General features: G+C 43.1%; 1 protein-coding gene across 1 annotated transcript in view; it reads left to right on the top strand.

Moving 5' to 3' along the window:
* Positions 1-1,291: 1,291 nt before the first annotated feature.
* COL21A1 (collagen type XXI alpha 1 chain) overlaps positions 1,292-27,579 on the top strand; it is an 85,046-nt gene continuing 58,758 nt past the window's right edge. The window contains exons 1-3 of the mRNA XM_053381091.1: positions 1,292-1,560; positions 17,314-17,439; positions 21,822-22,373. Of these exons, the coding sequence (XP_053237066.1) occupies positions 17,352-17,439; positions 21,822-22,373 (640 nt within the window). The 5' untranslated portion in view covers positions 1,292-1,560; positions 17,314-17,351. The remainder of the gene's footprint in view (positions 1,561-17,313; positions 17,440-21,821; positions 22,374-27,579) is intronic.

Raw genomic sequence — 27,579 nt, 5'->3', positions numbered from 1 at the left:
CTATGAACGGATGCCACCAGAGCTGCTTTAGGTTGAATGTAGGGCAAACAATGTCCTGTCCAACCCCCTTGCCCCAGCACAGCAGACTGGGACTTTGGATTGCAGACCTGCTCCCTAGAAAGCATGTGTAGAATTGCAGCCTTTATGCACTGTTTTAAATCTGAATCAGACGCCCAGCTTTATTTTTAGATGATAGCAATTTAATTTTACATTACAGCTTCTTCCACAAGTGTTTTCTGTCCAAATACGTTTGGCCATCAACCAAAAGCAGTTGTTGAATCACCAGAAACTTTCCATCTAGCCACAAAACTTTTAACTTAGAGGAAGAAATACAATATTTCCATACCCAAGTAAAATAATTAAATATGATATGTCAACTGGGCTTGCTGAGGCGAATCCTGAACACCGACAAATAAGCCAGTTTAACAAGTATTGTAATCAGATTTTTATTCTTCATTTAAACTGGAGGCCCTCCAATAACATCTGCCTAAGTCCCATCAGCCCAAGATTTATGGGAGTTGCAGTCCAGCAACAGAGGGCCAGAGGTTCCCCATCACTGATTGCATTGGCATGGGCAAAGTTATGTGGAAGTTTCAAGCTTATATCAGTGGAACTAGCATCTATGGGCTAGTTTGGACAATGATCTGGCCAACTGCATGGAATCTCCGCCATCTCCCACCTCTTCCTTAGTGAGTTTACCTGCGCACAGGCATACTTGGGACCCCTCCTGTCATGTCCTTTTTACTGCGCATTCATGCTAACGTTTGCTCATGATGTTATCAGGATGGTCATACATGATCCGATTCCAATGCTATTTGCACATGCAAGTTTTGGGTTGGTCATACTGCTTCATTTCCAATCAGTGCATATCCTGCAACTTCCTGCTGTTATTCCGTAACTTTTCATAACCCAGATTTGTGTGTGTGTGTGTGTGTGTGCGCGCGCGCGCTGTTGTTTTTTGGTCCTGCTTTGCGATACGGCCCCTCTGGAAAGCATCAATGTTGTGGAATAATTAGCGAAGCATTGCAGAATAACTAATAAAGCCAATGGCCCCATCCACCCAGCCAGCAACTTATCTGCATGAAATTCATTCTTCACAAGTGCTTCGTCCGCCCCGCCCCCAGCAGTCTTACCAATATTCTCTCGCATCCTTTTCTCCCTCCTGCCCGGCTACTTTCCTCATATTACGGTTTCTCCACGTGGAGGCGCAGCGTAGATGGCAGAAAAGCCTCCTCCGTTTCCCTCCTCCCTCTAGGGCTCCTTATCTCCCAGGCTCCGCCCCCACCCACCTCCTGCGAAGTGCCTAGCAAGAAAATTTCTGCGTGAAGTTGCAGAGAGGCTCAGCAAGCTGTAGCTGTTGGATACACAAGGGGACAAAAAGAAACAAACACGTTATCTGGATTCCCCCCCCCTTATTTTGGAAGAGAAGCCTCCCACTTGAACTGCTTTCTTTTTGCCTTTGTGCACATAATACATCTTTCTTATCTCAGCTTGGATCTATCAGCAAACTCTTTGCAGTCCGCAGCTGCATCAGCCGCTACTCTGTGCACTCTGAAGCAGGTAGGAGATCCCTTGCAGCCTGGGTTTTTTTGCAAGCTGTGAAATTAAAGGTGCCCTTTTTATTCATTTGCCTAATCAGTTAAATGTAAATATTGCAAACTGCATGCTAGGAGACTATTGCCGAAGTAGAATAGCAAAGTTTGTTGCCTTTCCAGAAAAGGACAAACATCACATATTTTCCTCCTCTTGGCATCTCTTTTCCTTTCTTTCCTATGTTCTTTTTTCCCCTTGGATGGGGCATTTATTCCTAAGTAATTGCGCAAACGAGTGAAGCCTCTGCTGAATCTGTGTTTTCAGACCGGGAACTGTGTTTGGGTGGGTATGTCAGTGATAACGAGTTTCTTTGAACTCTCTGGTGCCGTGCTTTAGACTAACAAAACGCAGGAATGCAATAAGAGCGTTCGGTGAAAGCTGAAATTTGGAACACTTTGCGCTTCCTCGGATTCTCTGCCATCAGCACCCCCCCCCGCCCCCGGGCAAGCCTTGTTCTAGTCGCTGTGCATGTTTCCCAAGACCCTTGTGCTCAGTAAGGCTTTTGCTAAAGTAACCTTGGAGTCCTCAAATGTTGGACTACAACTCCCATCATCCCACGCTATACTATCCAGCGTTCGGGGACGATGGGACTCGTAGTGCAACAAAACGTCTGGCGACCCAATGCCGAAGATTTCTGGGTAGAGAAGTCACTCTCTGCCCCCTGTTTCTTGTTTGTAAAGTGTAGGGACTTTACTCAAAAGGCTGTTTTAAAGATGAATGAGTGCAGCTTTGCTCAAACCTGAGATATATAAATAGTTACTGTGGACATTTAACTGCATAGCAGTCTACAGGGTGATGGGAGAAGTACCTTTCTGTATTTCAAGGCTGACATCTCGCCTATTATGTGGGGAAATCACTGACTCCTTAAATGTTCAGCTGTTTATCTCCTAACAGAGGGGATACTGAGGCAAAGTTGAAGGGTAGTGTCTAAATGGAGTTGACCAATATGTGTAAAACTTGCAAGGACTCTTGACAATGGTATTCATTTTCAAACAGTGAACAGTGGGAACACAATGAGTTACTGAAATCCATATATCATGGTGTGTTCTTAATATGAATTTTGTTTGCCAAAATATGAAAAAGTTTCCCAGCTCATTGGCACAAGTGCCTGATTAACACAAACAAGCAGCCACATAGTGATTGCTTGAGGTTTGAAATCCAAACCTTATGGCAACTGATTCACGTGGGAAGCCATTTGTGTGTGGCAGCATGCCAGGTGGATGTTTGCCCTGTGGATTTTGCCATCCCACTGTAGACTGTAAAAAACGATTTGTGGTGGCAAATTATCAGATCTGTACAATGTGTGGTTATATAGATTGCTGCACAAATCAGTGTCCATGTGGTTTGGATTTCAAGAGACCTCCCCTGCATTGCTGCGTTGCTTAAGTTGATGTATAGACTAACAGGCTTTTGGAAGACCAAAAAAAGACTTCTGTGTTCCTCTGATCCCAATGATGTAAGGAGAGTTGTTTTCATGCGGGGTAAGGAGACCAGTTTTGGCTGGATGGCTGATTTATTCCTGTATTCTAAACTAGAATGTAGTCCCTTGATACAGTGCTTGGGTTTTTCTCAGGTACTTTGCAAATTGTAAATATAGCAAGCTGGGAGTAGCTTTCTTCTGAAGATGATTATTGGTTGAGGGAGCAATGGTGGTGGAAGGATCACTGCAGATACAACATGGTAATGGGTGGGGTTTGTGCGGTTGTGGGTATTTTAAACAATTCCCATCCCCATACTATTATATTCAGTCCTATATAGTACTGAAGCATTAGACTAGGGGGAACTGCTTCTCTCTCCTCTTATCAAGGCAAAATGGTTCAGTATCTTCTAGAAGAGCCCTTCTGGATCAGACCAAAGGCCTATCTGGTCCAGCTTCTTGTTTCACACAGTGGCCAGCCAGATGCTTTGGGGATCTCAAAATCAGGACACGAGGGTAACTACCTGTTCCACCCTTATTCTCCATCCACTAGTATTCAGAGGCAAATTAACCTGCATTAATTTGTTGAAACCTGTTTTAAAGCCATCCAAATTGGCGGATCCACACCTGCTTCACGGATTGGTTGTAAGGGGAAATTGGGAGGGAGAGAACCATGTATGCTACAACTTTGAGCTGCTTAGAGAAGTGGTGGGATATAAATATAATCAATCAATCAAATGAACAAACAGGGAGCTGCTCCACCCCCTGATAATTTTGGTTGTCCTTTTCTGTGCCCTTTCCAGTTTTTATGACGTCTACAGTTGGCAAGCAGATCTGTGCACAGTACTCCACGTGTGGGTGCGCCTTTGTCTCTCTCAGGGTGTCCCCAGACTATGCAGAAACCTCAAACCTTGTCTGTGGATGGTCACATGTTGAATCTTACGAGTTATGTGGGATGCGGGTGGCGCTGTGGTCTAAACCACTGAGCCTCTTGGGCTTGCCGATCAGAAGGTTGGCATTTCGAATCCGTTCAACAGGGTGAGCTCCTGTTGTTCTTTCCCAGCTCCTGCCAACCTAGCAGTTCGAAAGCACACCAGCACGAGTAGATAAATAGGTACTGCTGCGGCAGGAAGTTAAGTGGTGTTTCCGTGTGCTCTGGCACTCATCGTGGTCCTCCGTGCACCAGAAGCGGTTTAGTTATGCTGGTTACATGACCCGGAAAGCTGTCTGTGGACAAATGCTGGCTCCCTTGGCCTGAAAAGCGAGATGAGCACTGCACCCCATAGTTATCTTTGACTGGACTTAACCATCCAGGGTCCTTTACCTTTACCTTACGGGTTATGACTGGGTATCTACTTTACCTTTAAATACAGTGGTAATGATTATTATGCAGTTCAAAAATGCCAGCATTCATAAGGCTATACAAGTTTGGCACCACTGGTGACACCATTCCTCAGAAAAGAGCTGTAATGGCATGCTGGAGAAATGCACATGTATCAATTTATAAAGCCCCTATAGTTGTGCACAAATCACTTTCCCAGAACCGACATCAACACTGGGAGAGCTTTATAAAATGATATACATCAGGGCCTACTGGTGCTGCTGATCCCTGCCCCAGGCAGCTATGAACCATCATTTTAAATTTCCCCTGATGCCCTACAGTCCCTAACGAAACATTACTCCAGTGCATTGTGAGAATCTTAAATGACAATTTGTAAACGTATGACAGGTAAGCTTGCAGCCAGGTTGGCATTAATGATGTAGGAAGGGGCCCATGGAAGGCATTGAGTTGGGGGCCCCTTCAAATCATGCGCCAGAGTTGTAGAGTGTTGTAGAGTGCTGGAGGATGTACATCTGATGATTATCAGTGTGTTTGTGTTGGAACCAGGGAACTTGGCAAAGAGGAGGAACTGAAGCAGAGGATGAGCTGACATTCTCAACAGAGAGAAAGATCAAAGGAACATAGTGAAATTTGATGGACATGGAGAAAGCCAGGAACTCATCTCTTCTCTCCATCACATACACCAGTCTTTGCCAATCTGGTGCATTCCAGATGTTTTGGACTACATCTTTCATCAGCTCTTCCCAGCTTGGCCAGTTGTCAAGGATGATGGGAGTTGTAGCCTATCTCCTAGTGGTGCTTCCTGCCCTGACCGCTACTAGACTTTAAACCTAGTTCCTAGATCTCAAATATGGTTGTAAAAAATGACTGAAACTCAACCATGGAATGAAAAAAGGTCACTGGATGACTGTGCTGGGTCAACAGCATATTTCTGCACCATCTGGAAAATCCTGGCTCAGGAGTTCCCTTGGCTGCTTGCCTTGCAAAAGTATATGGAATCCTGGCAAACTTGTATGCAGTTTTGTAACATGTAGATTTGGACTGAGCAGGACACTTACGGCTATAGCGTTCAGAGGAAAATTGTATTGGCAGGGTCAGGGCAAGATGACCTAATGGGTTTGTTTCAAAATTGTGCCCTAAGATCTTGGATTGCCAGATGTTTAAAAACAAGAAAGTTACTGAAAGTTTTCATGCCTGTGTGTGAAACAACCTGCCAACCTAGCAGTTCAAAAGCACATCAAAGTGCAAGTAGATAAATAGGTACCGCTCCAGCGGGAAGGTAAATGGCATTTCCGTGTGCTGCTCTGGCTCAGTCATGCTGGCCACATGACCCGGAAGCTGTACGCCGGCTCCCTCGGCCAGTAAAGTGAGATGAGTGCCGCAACGCCAAAGTTGTTCGCGACTGGACCTAATGGTCAGGGGTCCCTTTACCTTTTTTAATATCTATGCTGGGCAAGTGATTCCTGCAATGCAGGGGGTTGGACTAGATGACTCTCATGGTCCCTTCCAACTCTACAATTCTATGCCTCTATGAAATAAAATTCATTGTGGGCTATGGATGAATATTTCATCCTGGAGTTTTTTGGCTTCTGGCGCAGAGTCACTCCCTTATTTACCTTAAAAACCCACACTTAGCCTGGCTATTCCAGGAATTTGAATCCTTGCTTAGATTTTAACACTTGCTGGATCCAGGGTTTAGGCATATAGCCAACATTTCCAAAAACTCTTAACAGTATAGAACAGGGTGGTCCAACTTTTTATACCACGTGGGCCGCAATAGTACTTCAACAGGGAACCTGGCGGTTGCCGCGTAGAGTTTTTTAAAAACTGGGCAATGGTGCGCTGCCTGCCCGTGACTCCCGAGCCTTGCCCAATCTCCTGCCCCCTTCCCCCTTTGTTTTGACATATCACGGGAGGCTCGGGAGTCACGGGTGGGTGGCCGTTGCCCAAGAGGGGCGCAAGGCACGTGGTTTCTCTGCCAGGCAAGGTACAAAGCCCTTCTTTTGCACCCTGTGAAACAAAAATGCATAGGTTCCCCTTCGGCAGTGGCGGCGGCAGTCAGCAGCCCAGAGCCAGCCTGGTAGCGCAGTTGGCTCTGGCTGGCTTCAGGAGCTGCTCGCTGCCGTGGCGCCCGCCATTTTTCCTCTCCAGAAGTCCCCATATGATGTGTCTTGTGTGCAACACATCATATGGGGACTTCCGGAGAGGAAAAATGGCGGGCGCCACAGCAGCAGGCAGCGAGCAGCTCCTGAAGCCAGCCAGAGCCAACTGCGTTACCAGGCTGGCTCTGAGCTGCTGAGGCTGCCGCTGCCACGTTTTCTGGGGACAGATTTACAAATCTGGGGACTGTTCCCAGGAACTGGGGATGTGTGGTAACCCTAGCAGAGTGGCTGGGGAAACCCAGCCAGATGGGCGGGCTATAAATAATAAATTAATAATAATAATAATAATAATAATAATAATAATAATAAATTATTGATTGAGTTATTGGTTAATGCAAACTATGTTGTTATTAAATATTGGTTAATATAATATTGGTTAATACAAAGTAAGTTGTGAGTTTTTTTTTTATTTGGAATTTCTGTGGGTGGCATCCAATGATGTTTGCCCTGTGATGGAAGCAATCTGCTAATGGAACAAGGGAGAGAATGTTCTAAATTGCTTCTAAATATTTTCTAGCTCTACAAATCTGGATTGTATAAACTGGTATATTTTCCTTTGTAGGGGTGAAATAGCTGAAAGTGGGGGGAGTGATTCTTATTTGGAAAATGGTGTGAAGGAAAAGGGTCTACCACTTAGGCCACCTTCAAATCTGATGCACCAGCAGCTTCATTGTGTGCTTTAAAAAAAAACCCCAAAGAAGGGGGAAAGGGAAATCATGGAACTGGGTGCAATGTTTAGCTTCCCTTAGTGAATGTAGAAGACAAAAGAAGGAAAAGTAATAATATAAAGCTGGCCAGGCATGATTTTCTGTAGCTGCATGCAGAGTACCAAATTATAAAGCTTTAGTACTGTAAGATCAAAGACTTCATGAAAAGTCTTTTTTGTTTTGGACATCTTACAAGAAACATTCCAATTTGGTTCACAAATAGTATAAAAACTATTGCAGAGCAAATGATGCATAAGAATAGAGTTTCTTAATACCAGGCATCCACATATGTTGCTGTCATGTTGCACATATTTGGCAGTTGATGTTAACTTGTATTTCCTTTGCTCATGACTTCCTTAAAAAAACAGATTGGGAAGAACACCGGCTTCTTATAGGCCTATTATAACACATTTTCCAAGACAGAACAGCCATTTTTTGGTCATGAAATTCTAACTACATTTAACATTCATTTTCATCTTCTTTGTTGTGGCTCTCTACTACGCTTACTGCAAAGTGCACGATTCGTAACTATTTGTAAATAGCAATGATGTTTTAGGTTCCACAGAGATATACACAATGAGTTTTGCAATGTACTCTTACGGTTAGACTCAGATGCAAGTCACACTTTCTTGGGTGGGCTTTCTTCCAAGATTGCAACCTCAATCGCCTGCAGAAAGCAGCCACTGAACATAAATTTACCTTGTCTTAGCACAGAAAATGTAGACATTGCCATTGATTATATAATCAGAAACTGTTCACCCATCAGTTTCTTGCTGATGTAGGGCACTTGATGGCAGTAGAAGTGACCATGTACTCATGTTGAAGTTGCTTTCCCCAGGAAGTTGGCCAAGCTCTGCAGCCTGTAGCTCTAAGGCAGCATCAGAAATACTACTACTACTACTACTACTACTACTAATTTATTATTTATACCCCGCCCATCCGGCTGGGCTTCCCCAGCCACTCTGGGCAGCTTCCAAAAAAATATTAAAATACTGTTAATACATCAAACATTAAAAGCTTCCCTAAACAGGGCTACCTTCAGATGTCTTCTAAAAGTCTGGTAGTTGTTGCTCTCTTTGACATCTGGTGGGAGGGCATTCCACAGGGAGGCCGCCACTACCGAGAAGGCCTTCTGCCTGGTTCCCTGTAACTTGGCTTCTCGCAGTGAGGGAACTGCCAGAAGGCTCTCAGTGCTGGACCTCAGTGTCCGAGAGAACGATGGGGATGGAGACGCTCCTTCAGATATACTGGACCAAGGCCGTTTAGGGCTTTAAAGGTCAGCACCAACACTATGAATTGTGCTCGGAAACATACTGAGAGCCAATGTAGGTCTTTCAAGACCGGTGTTATGTGGTCTCGGCGGCTGCTCCCAGTCACCAGTCTAGCTGCCGTGTTCTGGATTAGTTGTAGTTTCCGGGTCACCTTCAAAAGTAGCCCCACGTAGCATGCACCACTTTGGCGAGGCAGTCCGCAGGCAGATAGGGTCTCAGCCTGCGTACCAGATGGAGCTAGTAAACAGCTGCCCTGGACACAGATTTGACCTGTGCCTCCATGGACAGCTGTTAGTCCAAAATGCCTCCCAGGCTGTGCACCTGGTCCTTCAGGAGCACAGTTACCCCATTCAGGACCAGAGAGTCCTCCACACCTGTCCGCCTCCTGTCCCCCCAAAACAGTACTTCTGTCTTGTCAGGATTCAACCTCAATCTGTTAGCCGCCATCCATCCTCCTGCAGTTGCAGAGAATCATGTCTAGAATCAGACCTGAAGGGAAGCGAAAAGCTGTTTGAAAGTTGCAAGATATTTTGGTCTTTTACATAAATTAGTACGAGTTGGCACCATAGATTCCAATGTAATATATGTGCCTCCTGTGGTTTTAATAAGGAACTCCACCCATTTTTTCCCTCTTTCAGCAGAATTTAAATGAGCTCCAAAAATGTGTATGAAAATGCACTTGCCACCTTTAGTAATGTCAGATTTCTGGCATGACAAGTGTTCTCTGTTCCTCTCAGGTTTCCAGAACATTGTGTATTCGCAGTCACAAAGCTGTCATTCTAACACTGTAGAAAGTTAGGGATTTACATGAGGAGTCACTGCATCTCTGTACAGGCCCAGAGCCGTGGAGGGGCCAGCTGAGGGCACAGACACTCCAAGTGGTCCACTAGCAGTCTTCACCTTCAGGACACCAACTGTATGCATTGGGCCAGCAGGCAGGAACTGCTGCTGTGCCAGCCCCTTCCTTCCACAGACAGAGCATCCATCGAGGCTGTCCTTGGGAGTCCAGCTACTCAAAGGCAGCATGAAACCCATGGGGTAATGCAGCCACCTGGCTCTAATGTGCTGGCCACTCACCCATCTGCACTCCTCTCTTCTAGGTCTCTGGAGTAGTAGCTAGACTTTTAAATGGGATCCTCACAGTTCCCATATGCAGGGCCACCCACTATCGGATTACCCAACATGCAATGTGATAAGCCTTACTTTGTTCTTGAGAGCCTCCGTCAGTGTGGCTGAAAGTAGTGATGGCCCCTTTTAGTGAGTAAGCCATTTGAAAGCACAGTGTTAACTAGGTCTACTCAGACAGGGGGCTTCAAAGCCCTAAAGTGAAGCAGAGGGTCACTTGTCGGGGAGAAACGGTGACAGGTGTTTAATGCTTCTCTTATTTGTTGGTTGTTTCTTGCAGATTTATCCCTCAACAGCTTTTGAATCCCCCATACTAGCTATACTAGTATGTCAGGCTTCCTCAACCTTGGCCCTCCAGATGTTTTGAGACTACATTTCCCATCATCCCTGACCACTGGTCCTGCTAGCTAGGGATACTAGCCCAATCCTTATCAGATGGCAGGAATGTACTATATGGAAATGTGGCCTTAAATGTTCAGGATTGAGTTTTAGCCCCATATTCCTTTCTCCAGCTGTCTTTCTGCCATGCGCCTCCCATCTTAGTTCTGCTTCTCCTTTCTCTGTTCTGTGGCAACTTCCAACTTTCCAGTTTGTAGCAACTCCCTAAGGTTTGGGGTCTTTCTAATGCTGCTTATATTCCCTTTTCAACTTGAGCTTCCAGGGATTGAACTTGGTACCTTCGTCATGCAAAATATATACTCTGCCACTGAGCTTTGCTTCTTCCTCCTCAAAACAAAATGCATGCACTTCAATTTTAGTGTGCCTTTGTGTTGAATGCAGCCATTTCTAAGCATGCCTCTTGCTTAAAACAATGCCCACAGTGTGAAGAAAGTGTATTTTCAGCTCTTTTGAATCTGTGCCCATTCCCTCTCATTGATTAGCATGTTTTATTTTTGTTAGATTAATTTATGAAGGGAGAGCACTGTGGAATCTCACGTTCCTTGACAGAGAGAAAAATAACATCTATGTTCTCTTTTTCATAGGCTGTATGAAATCATGGTTTCCAGGGAAAACCATTGACTTAACTGGTTGTTAACAGCCAACATCCTGAGCTTGCAATTCTGGCATGTTACGTAATTCATTCACCCTACAGCGTACATGTTTTTCAGTAAATCAAGCATATCAAGTCAAGGATCTCCTATGTTGTGGTTAAGACTTGCCCCCCCCCCCCCGCCGGTCCCCTTTCCACCCTCTTAATGACTAATGACTAATTTCATTCTAGCACAATGTAATCTTAAAATGGGTCGACTTTAGCAGGCGGGATCACTTGCCAGAACAAACTGCGTTTAGCAGGACAAACCTTCTGTGTTGCTTCAAACACTAGCGCACAACAAGAACTTCCTCTGTTGTAGACAAGGAGTCTGTGTGTTCAGTGGCCTCGATTGAATCATATCAAAAATAAGCTCTGTCTCTCCAAGAGTTGTTTTTTTTAAAAAGCAACATTTCAATGAATGGTTCCACCAATCCAAAACGTTACTACCAACTCATCCATACACTTTGTCTTATGCAATGGAATGCAGCTATCCCTGAAGATGTATGCAAAACTATGACTTATCAGTACTCCTGTATAAAACCTGAAGCAACACTATGACTATGGTACTAATTGAAGGGGTGCTGGTATGAGTTCTGTTGTTCCAGTATTTGTTCACTCATTGCTATTTTGATTTCTTTTTTTTTCTTTTTGCACATCACCGTAAATAGATGTATCCCCATGTGCTGGGTGCCAAAATCAGACAGTGCTCTGTGTAAGAGTGTGTGTGTTCCTTATGCTGTAAATATGCATGGGCTTTTATTGTCCAATGAGGTGAACGAAGTTGTTGGCATCAGTCTATCTCAAGAGGCAATGGAGTGTGCCCCTTAGAGTGAAGTCAAACTGCTAGAGAATCACAGCGCCTGCTGTGGCTGCAGAGACCTGTAACTTGTAACTGCTGCCTCCCATGTTGTTTTCGCTGTATTAGCAGCACCAAAGTGAGCTCTCTGCGGTGCAAGTCTGGGCATTGTGTATGAAGGTCCTAGGCAGTACATCAGAAATAAGATAATTCTAGATCTGTTTCCTCCTTTCATTTTCTATTGCAGTCATTTTTAGATTTTTGTGTTTAAGCCAAATGTAATGGCCTGATTGTGAGAGCTGTTCATGTCACAGTGCAACATGAGAAAAGTGTTAAGTTTCTCTTGGGACACAGGCTAATCTAAATGACCTTTAACATGTTTTTGGAAGATTGGAAAAAGGTTGAGATCATGCTGCTTCGGCATTAAACTTGGGAAGATTATTTAGCAAAAGGACACTAAGGAACTGAAGTACAATACTTTTTAAAGCTCCCGTGAACCAGTTGGATACAAAAGGCTCAAGCTGGAAGGAGTGAATTAGACATCATGTGGAAGCCAAGAAGAGACTCTGGTTTCACTACGTGTTTCATGGATGTGGGCTCTTTTGAGTTCCATTATTCATAACTGGGGGGATTTTCTGTGGTTTCTGTTTTGTTTCAGGGGCGTTTGTGTGTTAGGGTAGATTTACCCTCAATGTTCTTGCAAGCTCCACATAGTTTTCTTCTGCTGATACTTAGATGTGCACCAGGATTTGGGAGGAGGGCGATTGGATGTCCTATACTTGGAGGAACTTCTCGCTGTAATGTTTATGCTTCTGTCAGGACAATTTAGTGTAGTGATGTTGCTGAAATTTTAATCAGCTGGTTCAGTCTATGGATTTATCCAGGTCATAATGGTCAAGTGTTTTGCAAATTGACTGGCATTCCTTCAGAAGTTTTATCCAGTTTGGAATGTGACATGAGATCTATGCATGCACAGTTAGCATTCAGAAGAGCAAGTGCCCCAAAGATAGAAGTTATTTAATATTAAGCCTTTTTCTTGATGACCCTCTTGGGTGGATCATTATGAATTCCATGACCTGACAAAGCAGTCTTTAGTTTGGTGAGTATCTTCTTTAGTGTATTATCTTGATTGCTTCTTGCTGCAAATGTTTGATGTGGTCCCTTCCTATCCAGATCTAAAACTCCTTCTTTTTACTTAAGGGTGTTTGTAGGGGGAGGGGAGTCGAATTTCCAGATAGCTCCCCATGATGGCAGGTGAAACTAAACTATAATTTCTCAGGAACAGTACAATAACGTAGATGCATGCAGCACCATGAATGTATCTGCTAACATTGTACCTGGGACTCTTGAGAGCAAAAACTCAAAAACATATGAGCAGAGAAAGCTCATAAAATACAAAGTTAATTCAGAATTGTTTTGCGGGGAATTTGCCTATCACTTATTTAGGACTGAATCAGTTTGTTTTAAATTATCAATGTATAGCTTCTGTGGTAGATTCTTTCAACTACAGTGGTATCTCGGGTTACATATGCTTCAGGTTACAGACTCCGCTAACCCAGAAATAGTACCTCAGGTTAAGAACATTGCTTCAGGATGAGAACAGAAATCGCGTGGCGGCAGCACGGCAGACACCATTAGCTAAAGTGGTACCTCAGGTTAAGAACAGTTTCAGGTTAAGAGCGGACCTCCGTAACGAATTAAGTTCTTAACCCGAGGTACTACTGTAGTGGTATCAGTAGGTAGCCAAGTTTGACTAGTTGTCTGATAACCAAACTTTAGAAAGAACTACCTTTAGAAAGAACTACCTGTACAGTGCTACCTCTGGTTACGTACTTAATTCATTCCGGAGGTCCTTTCTTAACCTGAAACTGTTCTTAACCTGAAGCACCACTTTAGCTAATGGGGCCTCCCGCTGCTGCTGCTGCTGCTGCTGCTGCCACGCGATTTCTGTTCTCATCCTGAACAAAGTTCTTAAAACGAGGTACCATTTCTGGGTTAGTGGAGTCTGTAACCTGAAGCGTATGTAACTCGAGGTACCATTGTATTGTCTTCTGGGAGATGCTTCATCTAGAACGCTCATTTTTAAATAGGCTTCTCGTGTGAGGGATGTCTTAGAATCATAGGGCAAAGCATGATGGCTGTAAGAACAAATGCAAGAGCAGATTTCCTCAACAGTCCTTTCTGTACTGTCACCCCCTTTTTAACTATCAGCAAAACTGTGTTCTGATAATCACAATGCTGTTGTCATAGGTTTCACTGAGTTAGGCTGCTGTGCTGCTGTAGCCCTTAGTGAATCCCATTCCACACTTACAGTGCGATCATTAGCAAGTTCACTTGGAACAGTCCTATTGAACTCAACGTATTAGCTGTGCTTCAGATTGCAACCTTAGATGGTCTAAACCAGCCTCCCACAAACTGGTGCTGACCATGGATTATGAATTGCAAATCTCCTCAACCACAGCCAGCATGGCCGATAGTCAGGGATGATGGTTGTTGCAGTTGGGAACATTTAGAACAGCGGTTCTCAACCTGTGGGTCCCCAGATGTTGTCGGATTCCAACTCCCATCATCCCAGAGCCTTGCTAGCTAGGGGTGATGGGAGTTGTGGTCCATCAACATCTGGGGACCCACAGGTTGAGAAAGTCTGATTTAGAAGAAAGTAAAGGAAGAGTGGTCTAAATGACTCCTTAGTTTAGAAGTATATAAATTTTGGTATAATTTTCTAAATGGAACATAGGCCCTGGGGTAGGTGGCATTTTAACTCCTTATTCTGTGCTATTTTTCCTTTCTAACCCACATACCTGCAGTGCTGTTTTCCCCAACAGAGAAAAATAATATAAAAACCCCCAGCAAGCCTGTCTTCTTCCTCAGTCAGTCTGCTAATAGCAGCTTATAGGGTTGAGAGTGAACTCAGATATGGGTTTGGGTCAGATTGGATGGTATCCCTCGTCCACTCAAAACTGCAGCAGCCCTGTCAGCTGCTTTAAAGTAAAGAAACAAAATGCTGATCAAGCTTCTCTGGCCTCATGTTTTAAAATGTTACAGGTATAATTTCTTTAGAGTTCTCTCTTGTTACATAAATAGCAGGAACTTGGTTTGAGTGGAAATAAACATTGTATGTAGGTTTTGTTACTATTCCCTTTCATATAGTCCCAAGTCAGCAGTGAAATATCCAAAAGTTGTTCATAGAGAGAAGTTTTTTAAAAAGTTGGACCACGATGGATTTGATATAATTGTATACAAATGTAACACTACTAGTGAAAATCCAAAATAAATATATGTTGGCTTGTTATCAGAGACTATGTGCAGGATTGGAGCCTAAATGTGCAAGTTAAACAAACAACAAAATGCAGTCCCCTTTGCATGCCCACACTGGCCAAGGCTATAATCCTGTATGTTTAGGCTGCTTAAATCTCATTAAAGTCTGGGAGTAAAACAATGCAAGTTTGTGTGGAATTGCACGCTAAGGCCTGGTTCAAATAACAATGACCATGGCTTATTGAGAATCTTGCTCTAAGTCCCAGCACTCTTTTATTCACACATTAGCTTTAGCACTTCTATTTTCCTTTGTTTAAATTACCGTACTTTTGAACAACAACAACAAAAATGGGTTAAGGATGCTTAGTGGTGCTGTGGCGGGAGCAGGATGAAGGGCCTGATTCTTGCTCCAGCTCCAGTTTGGCACAGCAATTGGGACTGGAAAGAGCCTGATGTTGGCTGTCTGTAGCTGTGGGACCACCTTGAGATCCTGCAGATCCCAGGACAGTGAAGCCCCACCCTCCCCCTTGGAGCGCCCATTCTGACTAGTGGGCCTCCTATTCACTTTCAAGTTTGATGGCTGGCTGGAAGCCAGTTTGACTGGCAGAGCTGAGCAGGGTGTAAGGGCTGGATTGCTTTGCAAACATTGACTTACAAACTAGGTTATGGAATCAGCACAAGACTGAGATTAAATCACACTTTCCCAGTTTGGACGTAACAGGAAACTTTAACTAAACCATACTACAAGAGCCAAAGCCTGTACATCCGGGGATCTTAGTTGGCCCCAAATATGCAAGTTGAACCCCCACCCCCCCCAATTTGGCACATTTTATTTATTTAGAATGTTATTGTTCTGTATAATACCTGTTAAATTCACAGAGGTGTACAGAAACATGAGACTCATGCACACAACATAATAAGCATAACAAATAAGCATAACAAAATATATGCATGACAAAAACAACAACCCAGGCAGCTAAAAGCAGAATCAAATATAGTTCCCAAAATCATATTCCCAATCTGTAATCCTCGCACAAACAGGAAAAGCTTCACCTGAAAATCTTGTAATGCTGGTGCTAGCCGTGCCACTCTGGGGTGCCAGCACAGAAAAGCCCCCCTCATTTGTAGGGGCATAGTGTACCTCCATTAAAGAGGAGAGTTGGAGCAGAGCCTTAACCATTGTTTACTGTATTTGCACCTTCTATTTTCCTTCCCTGTGCTCTATAAAACTTTATTTTGCTCACTGTTCTAATAAAACCCTGGCAACCATTGTACTGGTGTTTGTGAAGCCAAGGGCTTGTTGAAGTTGAGGTTTCCATCTGCTGGATGGCTGTATGTATGTTAATGGCAAATCAATGGCATTCTTTTCATTGTACTTCCCTGGCTGCTCTTTGCAAAGGAAATAGCTATTGGTTTCCATAGACTTGCAGCCCTGAGGATGCTTGCAAATGCCAGACTAGAGCTTGGCATCCTTGAAGCAGGTTCTCAGGTTTTATGCAGCTCTTTGAGAAGTTTCATAACAGGTCACCGGCATGCCACTTGTGCAGCAGTCTCTGTATGGACTGTTATGCCTTTCTGGAAAACCCAGTAGGAATTCATCATAGAGCAGTGTTTCTATAATAAACATTTGAAGGAGGAGGAGGAGCCATAAGCATGCTGCTCCTTGCAAGCAGTTTTATCCCCTCTTCCATGCAGCTTGAGTGTGCCATCTGGGTATACTTTGGGACTTTGCCAGGGCTGAAGACTCAGCGGGGGAGCACTAGCACAATACTCTAGTAGACTGAACCCACTGTAGTGAATTTCTGACTCTTATATCCCCAGTGGCAGAGAAGCCATGTGGGCCAGAGATGGTGAACCTGTGGGCCTCCAGAGGTTGTTGAGTTGCACCTCCCATCACACCTGACCATTGGCCATGCTGGCTAGAGCAGATGAGTGTTAGTGACCAAAAACAACTGGAGGGGCCACAGCTGCCCCACCCCTGATGTACACTTTAGTTTCTTACATAAGTGCTGGTGTTGACCCATAAAGCCTTAAATGGCTCAGTACTATAATGCTTGAAGGACTGCCTCTCCCCAGGTAAGCCATCCCAGACCCCTGTTTCTGAGATCCTTCATGTGCCTCCTTCACATGAAGTCTGGAGGTTGGCAACACAAGAATGGGCCCTCTCTATAGTGGCTCCCCATTTGTGGAATGCTCTCTCCAAACTCTTCACTACAGACTTTTAGGCACCAGGCTAAAATGTTCCTCTTCAATCAGGCTTTTGGCTGGTTAATATTCTACATCCTTTTAAATGTGCCTGTGGGAGGGGGGGCGTTATTGTTTTGCTGTTTTGTTTTACTTATTTACTTGTTTTTATCCAACATTTTATTCAGTGAACTGTCCTGAGATCTTATGATGAATGGCTGTATATAAATCTAATAAATAAGTAAAATAAATAATTTTGAACTCTCAGAAATTTTAGTGCTATTCATTTCGCTCAACACCATTAAAGTCATGAAATGCACACAGTAGGACTAGTTAGGCTAGACCCTATAGAAAGCCAAAACAGTTCAGATATGTTGCATCTGTATTTTAATGCAATTGTAATAAAGTAACTTTTCTTTTCCCAGTTTATTTTAGGATTTGAAGTGCTGGAAATACTGTATACATGGCAAAGAACATAAAGTTTCTTCAGGCATTTTTAATGTTGTTGCTGCGCGATTACATATCGGCTGAAGATGGTGATGTAAGATCAAGTAAGAATCAACTTTATTTGCTAACCATTGCTGTTTAATAAATTGTGGAGGCTTCTCTAATAGTCCCCATTTTCTCTCCTCCATGAGGTTCCTTCTTTCCTTAAAATAATGTGTAAGCAATTTTTCATTGTAATGTTTCATTTAAAATATTTTAATGCGCTTGATAATATCTTTGGAGATAGATTTGCATACCTTATAAATGTACTTTTAGGGACTATATTAAGGTACCATATTTAAGCTACATAGCATGACAGTTCAAAAGTGACAAGTTCAGACTTCTCCCACAGGAAGGTAATACGTTGGTTTTGTACAGCTTGGATCAGAGATCTTTACAAACCTAAGGTCCATCTGCATTATATATTTAAAGCAGTATCATACTACTTAAAACAGTTGTGGCTTCCCTGAAAGAATCATGAGAAGTATTCCTTTCACAGAGCTACAATTCCCAGAGTTCCCAGGGAATAGGGAGTTTATTATTAAACCACTCTGGAAATTGTAGCTCTTGTGTGGGCAATATGATTCTTTGCCGGGGGTGGGGGGAGAGGACCAAGACTGTTCAAAGTGGCTTGATGCAGCTTTAAATGTATAGTGCAAATAAGTCCTTACATCAATTCCTCAGCTTCTCTGGCCACAGAACAATATTACAGTCTTTCCCTGGGTCTGCGGTACTGTTGTATCTTGGTCCTTTTTACACTTGGTCTAGTTTAGACATTATCTTCCCTGTTCAACAGACCACAGTCTGTTGGACTGGGAATGCACAATGTGCCTATGTAATTTCCCTCCCTCCTCTCCTGTCCACATTCCCTCATATACCTGGATAAATCAAGCCTTCCTGTTTGTTTGTTTGTTTGTTTGTTTGTTTGTTTTAAAACTACAATTTGCAGTAACATCTGATCCAGGAAATTGCTTTGTGTGCTCCAAACAAGCCACGTTGCAATTCATGTTGGAAAACCTGGTTTGTGGAGAGTGTTTACACCTCAGTTTCTTAGTCTGGACATCATGGCAAACTGAATTGTAACAACCCGGGAAAGCTTATGGGTGTGTGAAGAGAGGAGGAAAGGGGAGAGAGTATTTGGGCTCATGGCAGGACTATGGCACCTGAATCAAGTCTTTATGTTGTTTTATGTGTAACTTAACCTTTTATTTAAAAGGAGTGTACATCTAAAATGTAAAGAGCAAGTGCACCAAGCAGGTGTTCTAAAATATATGTATCACAAATGGGACCTGCAACAAAATGTTACAGTGCTCAGTGATTCTGTTTTGTGTTCTGGCCAATCAGCTGTTCCCCCTTCCACAATAATCTATTCTTTCCCCTGTAAGTTATTTTCTGCCTTACATGTCACTCGGCTGTCTGTGGCAAATGTGCATGCCCAGTGTTCATTGGACTGTTTTGGGTCCCCCGCTTTTGTTTTCCACCCTAAATAATTTTTTGTATTTCTTCAAATCCTCCAAGCATGCTTATACGTCCTTCTTGTGTTTAGGTAGCACTGTTTTGAGGTCTGGAATTGACCTTGGATGGCCTTGGTGTGTGTGCTTTGTGACAGAGCTAAAGTTTTTTTTTTCTTCCCCTGAGCAATATGCAGCCCATTTTTATTTTTATTTTAGCTACCCTCAATGAACTCTAAATCATCTCAGAGAAAATTATATTGAATGATGCTGTGGGGAAGCGATGTGGCAGGCTTGAGGTTATTTAACAGTACATTGAAGCTAAGCTGTACTCTGTTTTATACATTATAACTGGTTGAAGCCAGCAATAAAAATTGTGGAATTCAGGTTCACTAGTAAGTTATCTTCAAGGGATAGGTCTGTATTTCCCTGTAGGATTATTTTTCTTTACAGTAGGATTTTTTTATTTACAGTTGATCAAAAGATTTAAACTTCAGACAGACAAAGGTTGATTGATTTAAAAAGATCTATAGACCACCCTTTAATGTAAATATTTCCAAAGTAGATTACAAGTTTTTTAAAAAATAAGATGTATACGACCAAAGTAAAATAAAAGAATAGTAGATAAAAACATTGCAAAAATGGAGAAGCCTGGAAATTTTTAAAAAAGTGTTTGCTTAGCACCAATGAGATGTCAGAATGGGTACTATGCAAGTCTCCCTGTGGAGAACATTCACAAGCAAGATGCTACCACTAATTAAGCCCCCCCCCCGTCACTTGCTTCACCTCATACACAATATGTACCTGAAGAAGGGCTTCCAAATATGACTTTTAGTGCAGGGGGTAGCAAAATCCAGGTACTTTGGACTACATATTCCATTCGCTTCAGCCAGCATGGTCAATGATCAGTGTTGATAGGAGTTGTAGTCCACTCTGCCGCACATTGGCTGCTGTCCAGCAGCTGTTGAGACACCCTCAACATCTAGATGGGAAATGCCTTTGCATGTGAAGAGTGTTTTCCATGGACAGAAGAAAAGCAAGAAAACCCACATAGGTACCAGGCTCTGGATCACTGGCCATGTCTTTTGACTTAATTCAGGTGAAGCAATCAACTAAGTATCTCATGCCAAGTGTTCAGTGTAGTGGGTACAATGACAAATGGAGGCACAGGAAAGATATTTTTAGGATGTGTGTTAATCTGGTGCACTTTTGAATTTAGTTAAATACTGTGTGGTTAGACACAACCAGATGTGGTTAGGTGTGACCATTTACGGATGATGTCTGAGAGCTTGTGGTTTCTCTCCAGTGCATTATGATAACCACAAACCACTCTGCAGAGTTTTGAATGGTTTAAAGCACTCACTATGTACGATGGAAAAGCAATGCGTATTGCTGTATTTTGTCCTCACTCAAATGACTACCACATCTGTTTGAAAGTTCTCGTTTCTCAATGTAATAGCCCAGCAATATATACCACTTCAGAAAATTGTAAATGTATCTGACAAATTATATAAAGGTAAAGGTAAAGGGACCCCTGACCATTAGGTCCAGTCGTGACCGACTCTGGGGTTGCGGCGCTCATTATATACCAACAATTAAAAAGCAACGAAAGTCTAGTAAAACACGCACACACAAAATCCAACCACCTGAGGCATGGCTTGCAAGCAGAAAATACCTATCGACACAGAAACTTGCAAGTGGCTCTATCATCTGTTTTTAGGCTACTGTTTCTTTCCTATTCCCTGCCAAAATCATTGCAAAAAAATTTTGGAGCCCAAATCCATTGGAAAATCACTAGATGGAAATGGGAAAATATTAGCTCAATGCACATCTTTCGGAAAAGCTCATAATACTCAGGTGATGAGACCACAAACAGGAATCACAGGCTCCAGCTCAAAGAAAGCTGGTTTTCCTTAAACCCAGCTGAACCTTTTGTAGTCATGAAATACGTAAGGCCTGTTAATTTTGGTGAGAAATGCAGCACAATCCTGTGCATGTTAACTGCATTGGGGCTGTGGGGGAGGCACTTGTTGCCTCTGCCCAGGGTTTTCCACACTACAGCTGCCTCAAGGGCGTCTTCTGGGGCTTTAGGAGTAGAGTGCATGTATTCCCTGCCATTTCTGGTCTTTAGCCCTGAGCATCTCATAGGGTGCTTTCAGTGAACTGTCCTTTGGCATCTCCCTGTGTGTGTCATTCTTTAGGGGTGTGTGGCTTGTGGCAGCAGCCTGTGCGGCTGTTTGATTGTCAGTGGTGCGATGTTGGGTGCAGGGTGTGCTTCACATGTGTTTGTCTATCTGGTTGTGCTGTGTTGCGCTGTTCCTGCAGTCGGTGTGGTGAGTGTGCCTTCCGGTGTGTGGCATGCAGTGCCTGCTGTCTGGCTGCTGTAGTGAGTGTCTATAGGGATGCCACGTGCACTCTGTCCCCTGTTTATCTGCTTGTCTACACTTGCACTTTTGAGCTGCTTCCCATGAGCTGTCTTTGAGCATTATCGCAGTCCGTATACACCTGCTAAGGGCACTTGTGGACTCTCCTCTGTGCACCAAAAAGGTGGCTGCAGTTCCCATAGTAATGCTGGCTGAGCTGTCTCTGTGTTTTGCTGACTCCTTTTCTCTCTGCTGGGCTGGAGCCAGCTCATCTGGTGTTTACCTCTCCCTGGGGCTCCTGAACAGAGTTTGGATCTAGCATACTTCACCAGTTTATTTTAAGACAACGTAATTTATGACAGCTCCCCCTATTTAGGATTTCTCTGCTGATTAGTTGAATTCAGTACCCACTGAAATCAGTGGAGCTTAAGTCATGTATAACTTTCCCCCACTGATTTAAGTGGAACCTAACTTCAATTACCTTTGTTTTGATCCCACCCAATCATGGCATAAATGTTTGCAAAAATATCATGCCTTTGACCCTTGAAGATAGAACACTGCGATTACATTCAATAAAGATTACTGAATTTGATTTCTGTTTTTTTCTCTCTCTCCTCTCTCTCAATTTTTAAGGTTGTCGAACTGCCCCAACAGATCTAGTGTTCATATTGGATGGCTCCTGGAGTGTTGGCCCAGAAAACTTTGAAATAGTCAAAAGGTGGCTTGTCAATATTACAAGTAACTTTGACATTGGACCAAAGTTCATTCAAGTTGGAGTAGTTCAGTACAGTGATTATCCTGTGCTTGAAATCCCACTTGGGTCTCATGACTCAAATGAAAACCTCGTCAGAGGAATGGAATACATACAGTACTTGGGTGGAAATACAAGAACAGGGAAAGCCATTCAGTTTGCAATCGATCACCTATTTGCCAAATCCGCAAGGTTCCTTACAAAAATTGCAGTGGTACTTACTGACGGAAAGTCACAAGATGATGTCAAAGAAGTGGCAGCTGAAGCAAGAAAAAACAAGATCACTCTGTTTGCCATTGGAGTTGGGTCAGAAACTGAAGAGGATGAATTAAGAGCCATTGCCAACAAGCCCTCGTCAACATATGTGTTCTATGTTGAAGATTATATTGCAATATCCAGAATAAGAGAAGTCATAAAGCAGAAACTCTGTGAAGGTAAATATTAATGCCTTTCTGCAGAGTCATTAACCTCTTTTTCCTTTAAGGAGTATGATGTGCTGTAGTGGTATGTTGGCCTCACTTATTTTAGTACTTCAATGTATAGGAAGCTGCCATACCATCAGGCAGGCCATCACTCCCTCTAGCTCAGGGGTGGGGCATCTCTGGCTCTTGGGTGTAATTAGGCCCACCAGACCTCCCCATTTGACTCAGGAGGCCATTTTAGTCAAGCCTTGCCCACCAGTTGTATAGCTGTTGTCAGGTAAAGATGCAACTGGGCTGAAAGGAGGTTTGCAGACACTATCAGTTAGCGGCTTGGTGGCATCTATAGAGCCCTTTGCCCATGTGTGAGCAAAACTGAGTCACCTGACATCATTGTGACATCATGTGATTGACGGGATGGGGGTGATATACTGACCCAACAGTTGGATCCAGTTCCCCACCCCTACTTTCTCTCCACTGACTGCCAGGAGCTCTCCAGGGTTTCAGAAATGGGCCTTTTTCTAGGATTTACATATATCCTTCCACTCAGTGGGAGATGTATGGATGTGCCTGCTGCCCCATTATGTGTACAGGATTATTGATGGTCTGTGAGTTGTCTGTTAAAAATCAGAACCCTGGTAGTCTTAGAGAAGAAATTGGTGTATGGATCTGAATTTTTTGTTTGTTTTATTTCTGACAAATTAAAGGGCAGATATAATTTAATTAATGCTACTCAGTAGATCTGAACAAGGAACCATTGTGTACAGCAGAAGGACACCCAGGTTTGGTATGAAAGAGAAATGCGTTTGCATGAGAAGTGAGGAAATGAAGCTCACTGCCAAGGCAGACTTTGTAATCATCGCATCTGGCAATTCCCAAGTCTAGACTAGTGGTTAAGAATATGAAACTTTTGCTGGCTGACCTTCCCCAAGACTTTGCAACAGTCTTTGCGGTGAACTGATGACTATGGGGGGTTATTGGATTGTTGTTTTTATATTTACTATATTTGTTGTGGTTTTATATTTTGATATTGTTCTGTGAACCGCCCTGAGACCTCCAGGTTATAGGGCAGTATATAAATTCAATAAATAATAATACTAAATAAATAATATGGCTCGGCCATTGTGAGTGGAGAGGCCCAAGAGGGACTGATTACTTGATTGAGTGTGGAAACCACTGGTATGGTCAGAAACTATCGCCTTCGGTTGGTTCAGAAACTGAAAAGGCTGAGATGGGAGCAAGCTCTCATCAACACAACACAATGTTCCTCATCCTAAGCAGAATCTACCTGTGCTTGTGGTAGGGTTGTGCGCCTACTTACCTTGTCATGGTTTTGTTTTAGTCTAGCTTTCCATGCTTTTGTAGTATCATGCATCAGCAGAAAGCAACTGCAGGGCTTGACCTTTTCTGACCCTGCCAGTGGAATGACTGAATCAGGGATGAGGAACCTGTGCCTCTCCTGATGTTGTTAGACCACAGCTCCTATCATTCCTGACTATTGGCCATGCAGGCTGGGGCTGATGAGAGTTGGAGTCCAACAGCACCCAGAGGCTCCTGGGTTTCCCATCCAGTTGTGTTACTGAAAAATCTTTCTCTCCCTCCACGTACTCTCTCTTTGCAGGGAGGTTGTGTGTAGCTACTCTACCACAAAGTTGTTTTTGCAATACTCCTCAGAACCTTTCACGCCCACCCCTCTTGCTCTTTCCCTATGCTTCAAAAGTTGCTGGCAAAGGATACTTGGGGCTGTTTCAGAGACATTCAAAATATTCCCCACATAATGTGCTGCAGCTATCCCTGGCAATGCAGAGACTGCCCTCTGGGATTTTAAAATAAACTATATGACATAGCTGTGTTTCAGGCTTGATGCGAGATGAAATTTAAGCCCTAGCACTTGAAGTCTGCTCTCTTTCTATGTTTTGAAAAGAGAAGATCCTGGGTAGGATCCAAAGGTTCTGTTCCATTCATGGAAAGAGTCTTCTGTGACTTGAAATTTGCCTTTGGATCCAGACCCCTGACGTGTAATGTACCCACTGCAATGCATAAGATTTCAGAAGGTTCTCTGAATATTTATTATAATTTTTAAAAATCCTTTAAACAAGTCAGAAACAGTGCTGTTCCTAAAGGTGCTGGCACTTTGCACACTTAACAGAAATAAATCCATGACTGCAATTCTCTCCAGCATTGCCAAAAAGGAACAAGATGAGTCAAGGCAGCTGTTCATCCATGATGGATGCACCGTTTGTTTGTTCTTTTAAGGGTAAACTGAGCCCTTTAAAAGGGTGAAATGAGCCATAGAGAGGGCCCAGCTTGGACTGGGCTGTGGTGGAAAGGGATTAACCTAGTGGTAGCGAAGTGATGCTCTTCAGATGTAGTCCAACTACACTATAACTCCCAGCTCCAGCTAGCATGACCAATGGAGAGGACATACCATTAACTACCCCTGGGTTAACCCTTTTCCTTAGCTGCTGTTTTCTGATCAGAGTCACTCTCCCAGAACTGCTGATTGCCTTGTGGGGCAAAATAGATATGTACTGTGTGGCTTCCTTCCCCAGCTCTGATCTGAATTCCACTTTCTAGCTACACTTATCGTAGGAGCATACACTACAGGAGATCTGATCAAGGCCCTCCTCACCTTTGTATCTAGTTGTGCCTCAGTGTCAACTCTTTAGGTCAGGACTTCTTCTCCACATATTTCTTGCTTCTTCCACTCTTTAAAGAACCATGAATATGGATGGTGCAATCATTTGTTGTTTTACGATGATGATGATGATGATGATGATAATTATAAAGATAATGGTAATAATAACAATTTTATAATATTTCTTTTATTTATGGGTCAGGAACTAACAACCATCAAATCCATGTATGCCTTCTGTTAACCCCCATGTGACTTGCTACTTCCATTGTAATTGAATGTAGAAACTGGATTTGTTTTAAAGGACTTAGTAAGATGAAAATAAAATATCAAGATTCTTAAGTAATAGCAGAACTACATTCTAAACCTTGCAGCTGTGTTCTGATGTCACAGATGTTTAAAAATGGTTTGCGGTGTACAAACTGTACTGGTGTCTTTATTAATCAGATACCTTATGATTATTTGTACTTTCTGTTTTAAGTAGATGTTTGCTTTCATGTATAATTGTAAGCATTCCATTGTCATTGCCTAATACGTTACTGTACAATGACATATTTGGGAACAGATTATCTGCCCTTAAATTCATGTATCTCAGCAGGAATTGAGATTAAAAACCCATTTCCCCAACCAGTTCCAGAGATATGATTGTTGGTCTTGCTGACTGCTGAACTGTCATTACCATGATGAGAAGGAGTTTGATAATGGCATATATGCAGAAATTTAGGGTGGGGGCTGGGTTTAGTATTTCCTGGCAGGGGCATGACAAAACTCAGTTCTGAATTCATTCCCAGTTCTCATGTGATTGCTTGCACTCATGGCACCAGTGGCTTCCAGTAGGAACAGCAACTACCATTCTGGAGCTAGTTGTGAAAATGGGTGGCTGGTCAACGCACAACGAAAGAGTGGGTTGCCTATTTTTGTATCTGAAACAAGACTCATTTTATGCAGTGCTTTGAATGTTTGCATCTTAGCAAAGCATGCTACAAAATCATCATTAGTTCCACATCTTCATTTCTCCATTCCCTAAAGTCTTAACAACAGAGCTTTCGCCATAAATTCTGTGTCAGTGCAAAGAAAAGTTGGCACATTCCTACTTTTTAAAATTCCTTTTTAACATTGTACCTTAAGCGCCCAGTATTGTATTTTGTGTTATTCTTAAAGTAGCATTCAGCCAGCTACAATTTTTTTCATATCACATTCTTTTAGAATGAAATTCATTTCCAGTCTGTAGCAGTCTTGGTGAATGCAAAGAAGTCAAAACACAGCTCGTTGAATGCAAGTAGTTTGTAGTTTGCTTGACTCTGGGTCTGGCCCTTGATTTTTTGTAGGGTCCGCAGAATGGGGCTTCAGTGGATTTCTTCAGTGGATAATCCTTATTATACCAGGAGGGACTGTAGAATGAAGGGCAACCAGCACAAAAGGTTAGAATGGATCCTTAGGACAGGAGCAACAGAGAGGAGTTAGTAGTGTCTGGCACAAGGTCTGCCTCTTTTTGGCTTGCCAATAGCTCTAGAAGGGAAAGTGTAAACAGTGGTCTAGTTCAGGTATATTATCAAACCATGGTTTCCTGTTATGAGAGAGAGCTGTGGCAAGCTTTGGCACACCACCCTACATTCTCCTTTCTATCTTCAAGTATGAGCAGAGCAGACTGAAAGCTGTAATTTTTATAGTATTACCTTCAAACTGAGGAATCCAAGTTTGTCAATGAAGCATAGTAAGATTAAACTACAGATTCCTGAATTTGGACATAACAGAAGACTGCAGTTTATTATAAAACAAAAGTGGAAGTTTTTAGTGTCCTCTTCTTGCAGAAAGAGCAGAGAGAGAAGTGCATAAACTTGAGGCTCACCACAGCTCATAAAGCTAAAGCAAGGTTTGGTGCATTTCAGATTTAATGACGTTGTGTTTCTCAGTCCCTTCACAGCAGCAAAGTATGTCTTTCACCCTCATAATTTAAATTTTAAAGCAGGTGGCTTTCTGCTTTTAACCTGCACCAGTTTATGTGACAACATGGCAGCATTGTGTAGGATTAGCCTGTTTAATGCTTGCACCCTGTTACGAAAAAGGAGCAATGCAGAAGCAAGCACCAGGTGGCTGGAATGGTAAACAGGATATGAATGTTATTGGATTGTCCCGTGGGAAACTGGGACTGTCTGTAAAGTGCTCTGAGAGCCGGATGTTACCTCAGAGCAGCACATGACCCTGTACTGGAAGTACATGGGTGGAGTTTATTCACTCTCTGCAGTGGGAAGCAGAGTGTGCAGACATGTTTTCTCTGTACTGGTGAACGACAGGAATAAAGACATGTAGATATATTTCTGTCTGTCTCTTTCCCCCTCCCTGGGAGAGGAGTGGGAGGACTGGTGTGTTTTCCTTCACGTTGAGGAGAATCGCCGATTGGAGACCTCCTTTGATCTTGCCGGGAGTCGCAGACAGGAGGTCATAAGGAATCAAGCCGGGCACCTGGAGGGTGGCCAAATTCCTCTGGACTAAGAGCTAAGCTGGGGGCTCTGCTCGCTTGAATCTCCCAGTGCAAGAAGATGAATTCTCCATTTGGCAACGTGTGGCTCACAGATTTTAATCACA

Source organism: Podarcis raffonei, chromosome 3 (genome assembly GCF_027172205.1).
Source record: "Podarcis raffonei isolate rPodRaf1 chromosome 3, rPodRaf1.pri, whole genome shotgun sequence".
NCBI classification, from domain to species: Eukaryota; Metazoa; Chordata; class Lepidosauria; order Squamata; family Lacertidae; genus Podarcis; species Podarcis raffonei.
This window is presented reverse-complemented; position numbering and strand designations above follow the sequence as displayed.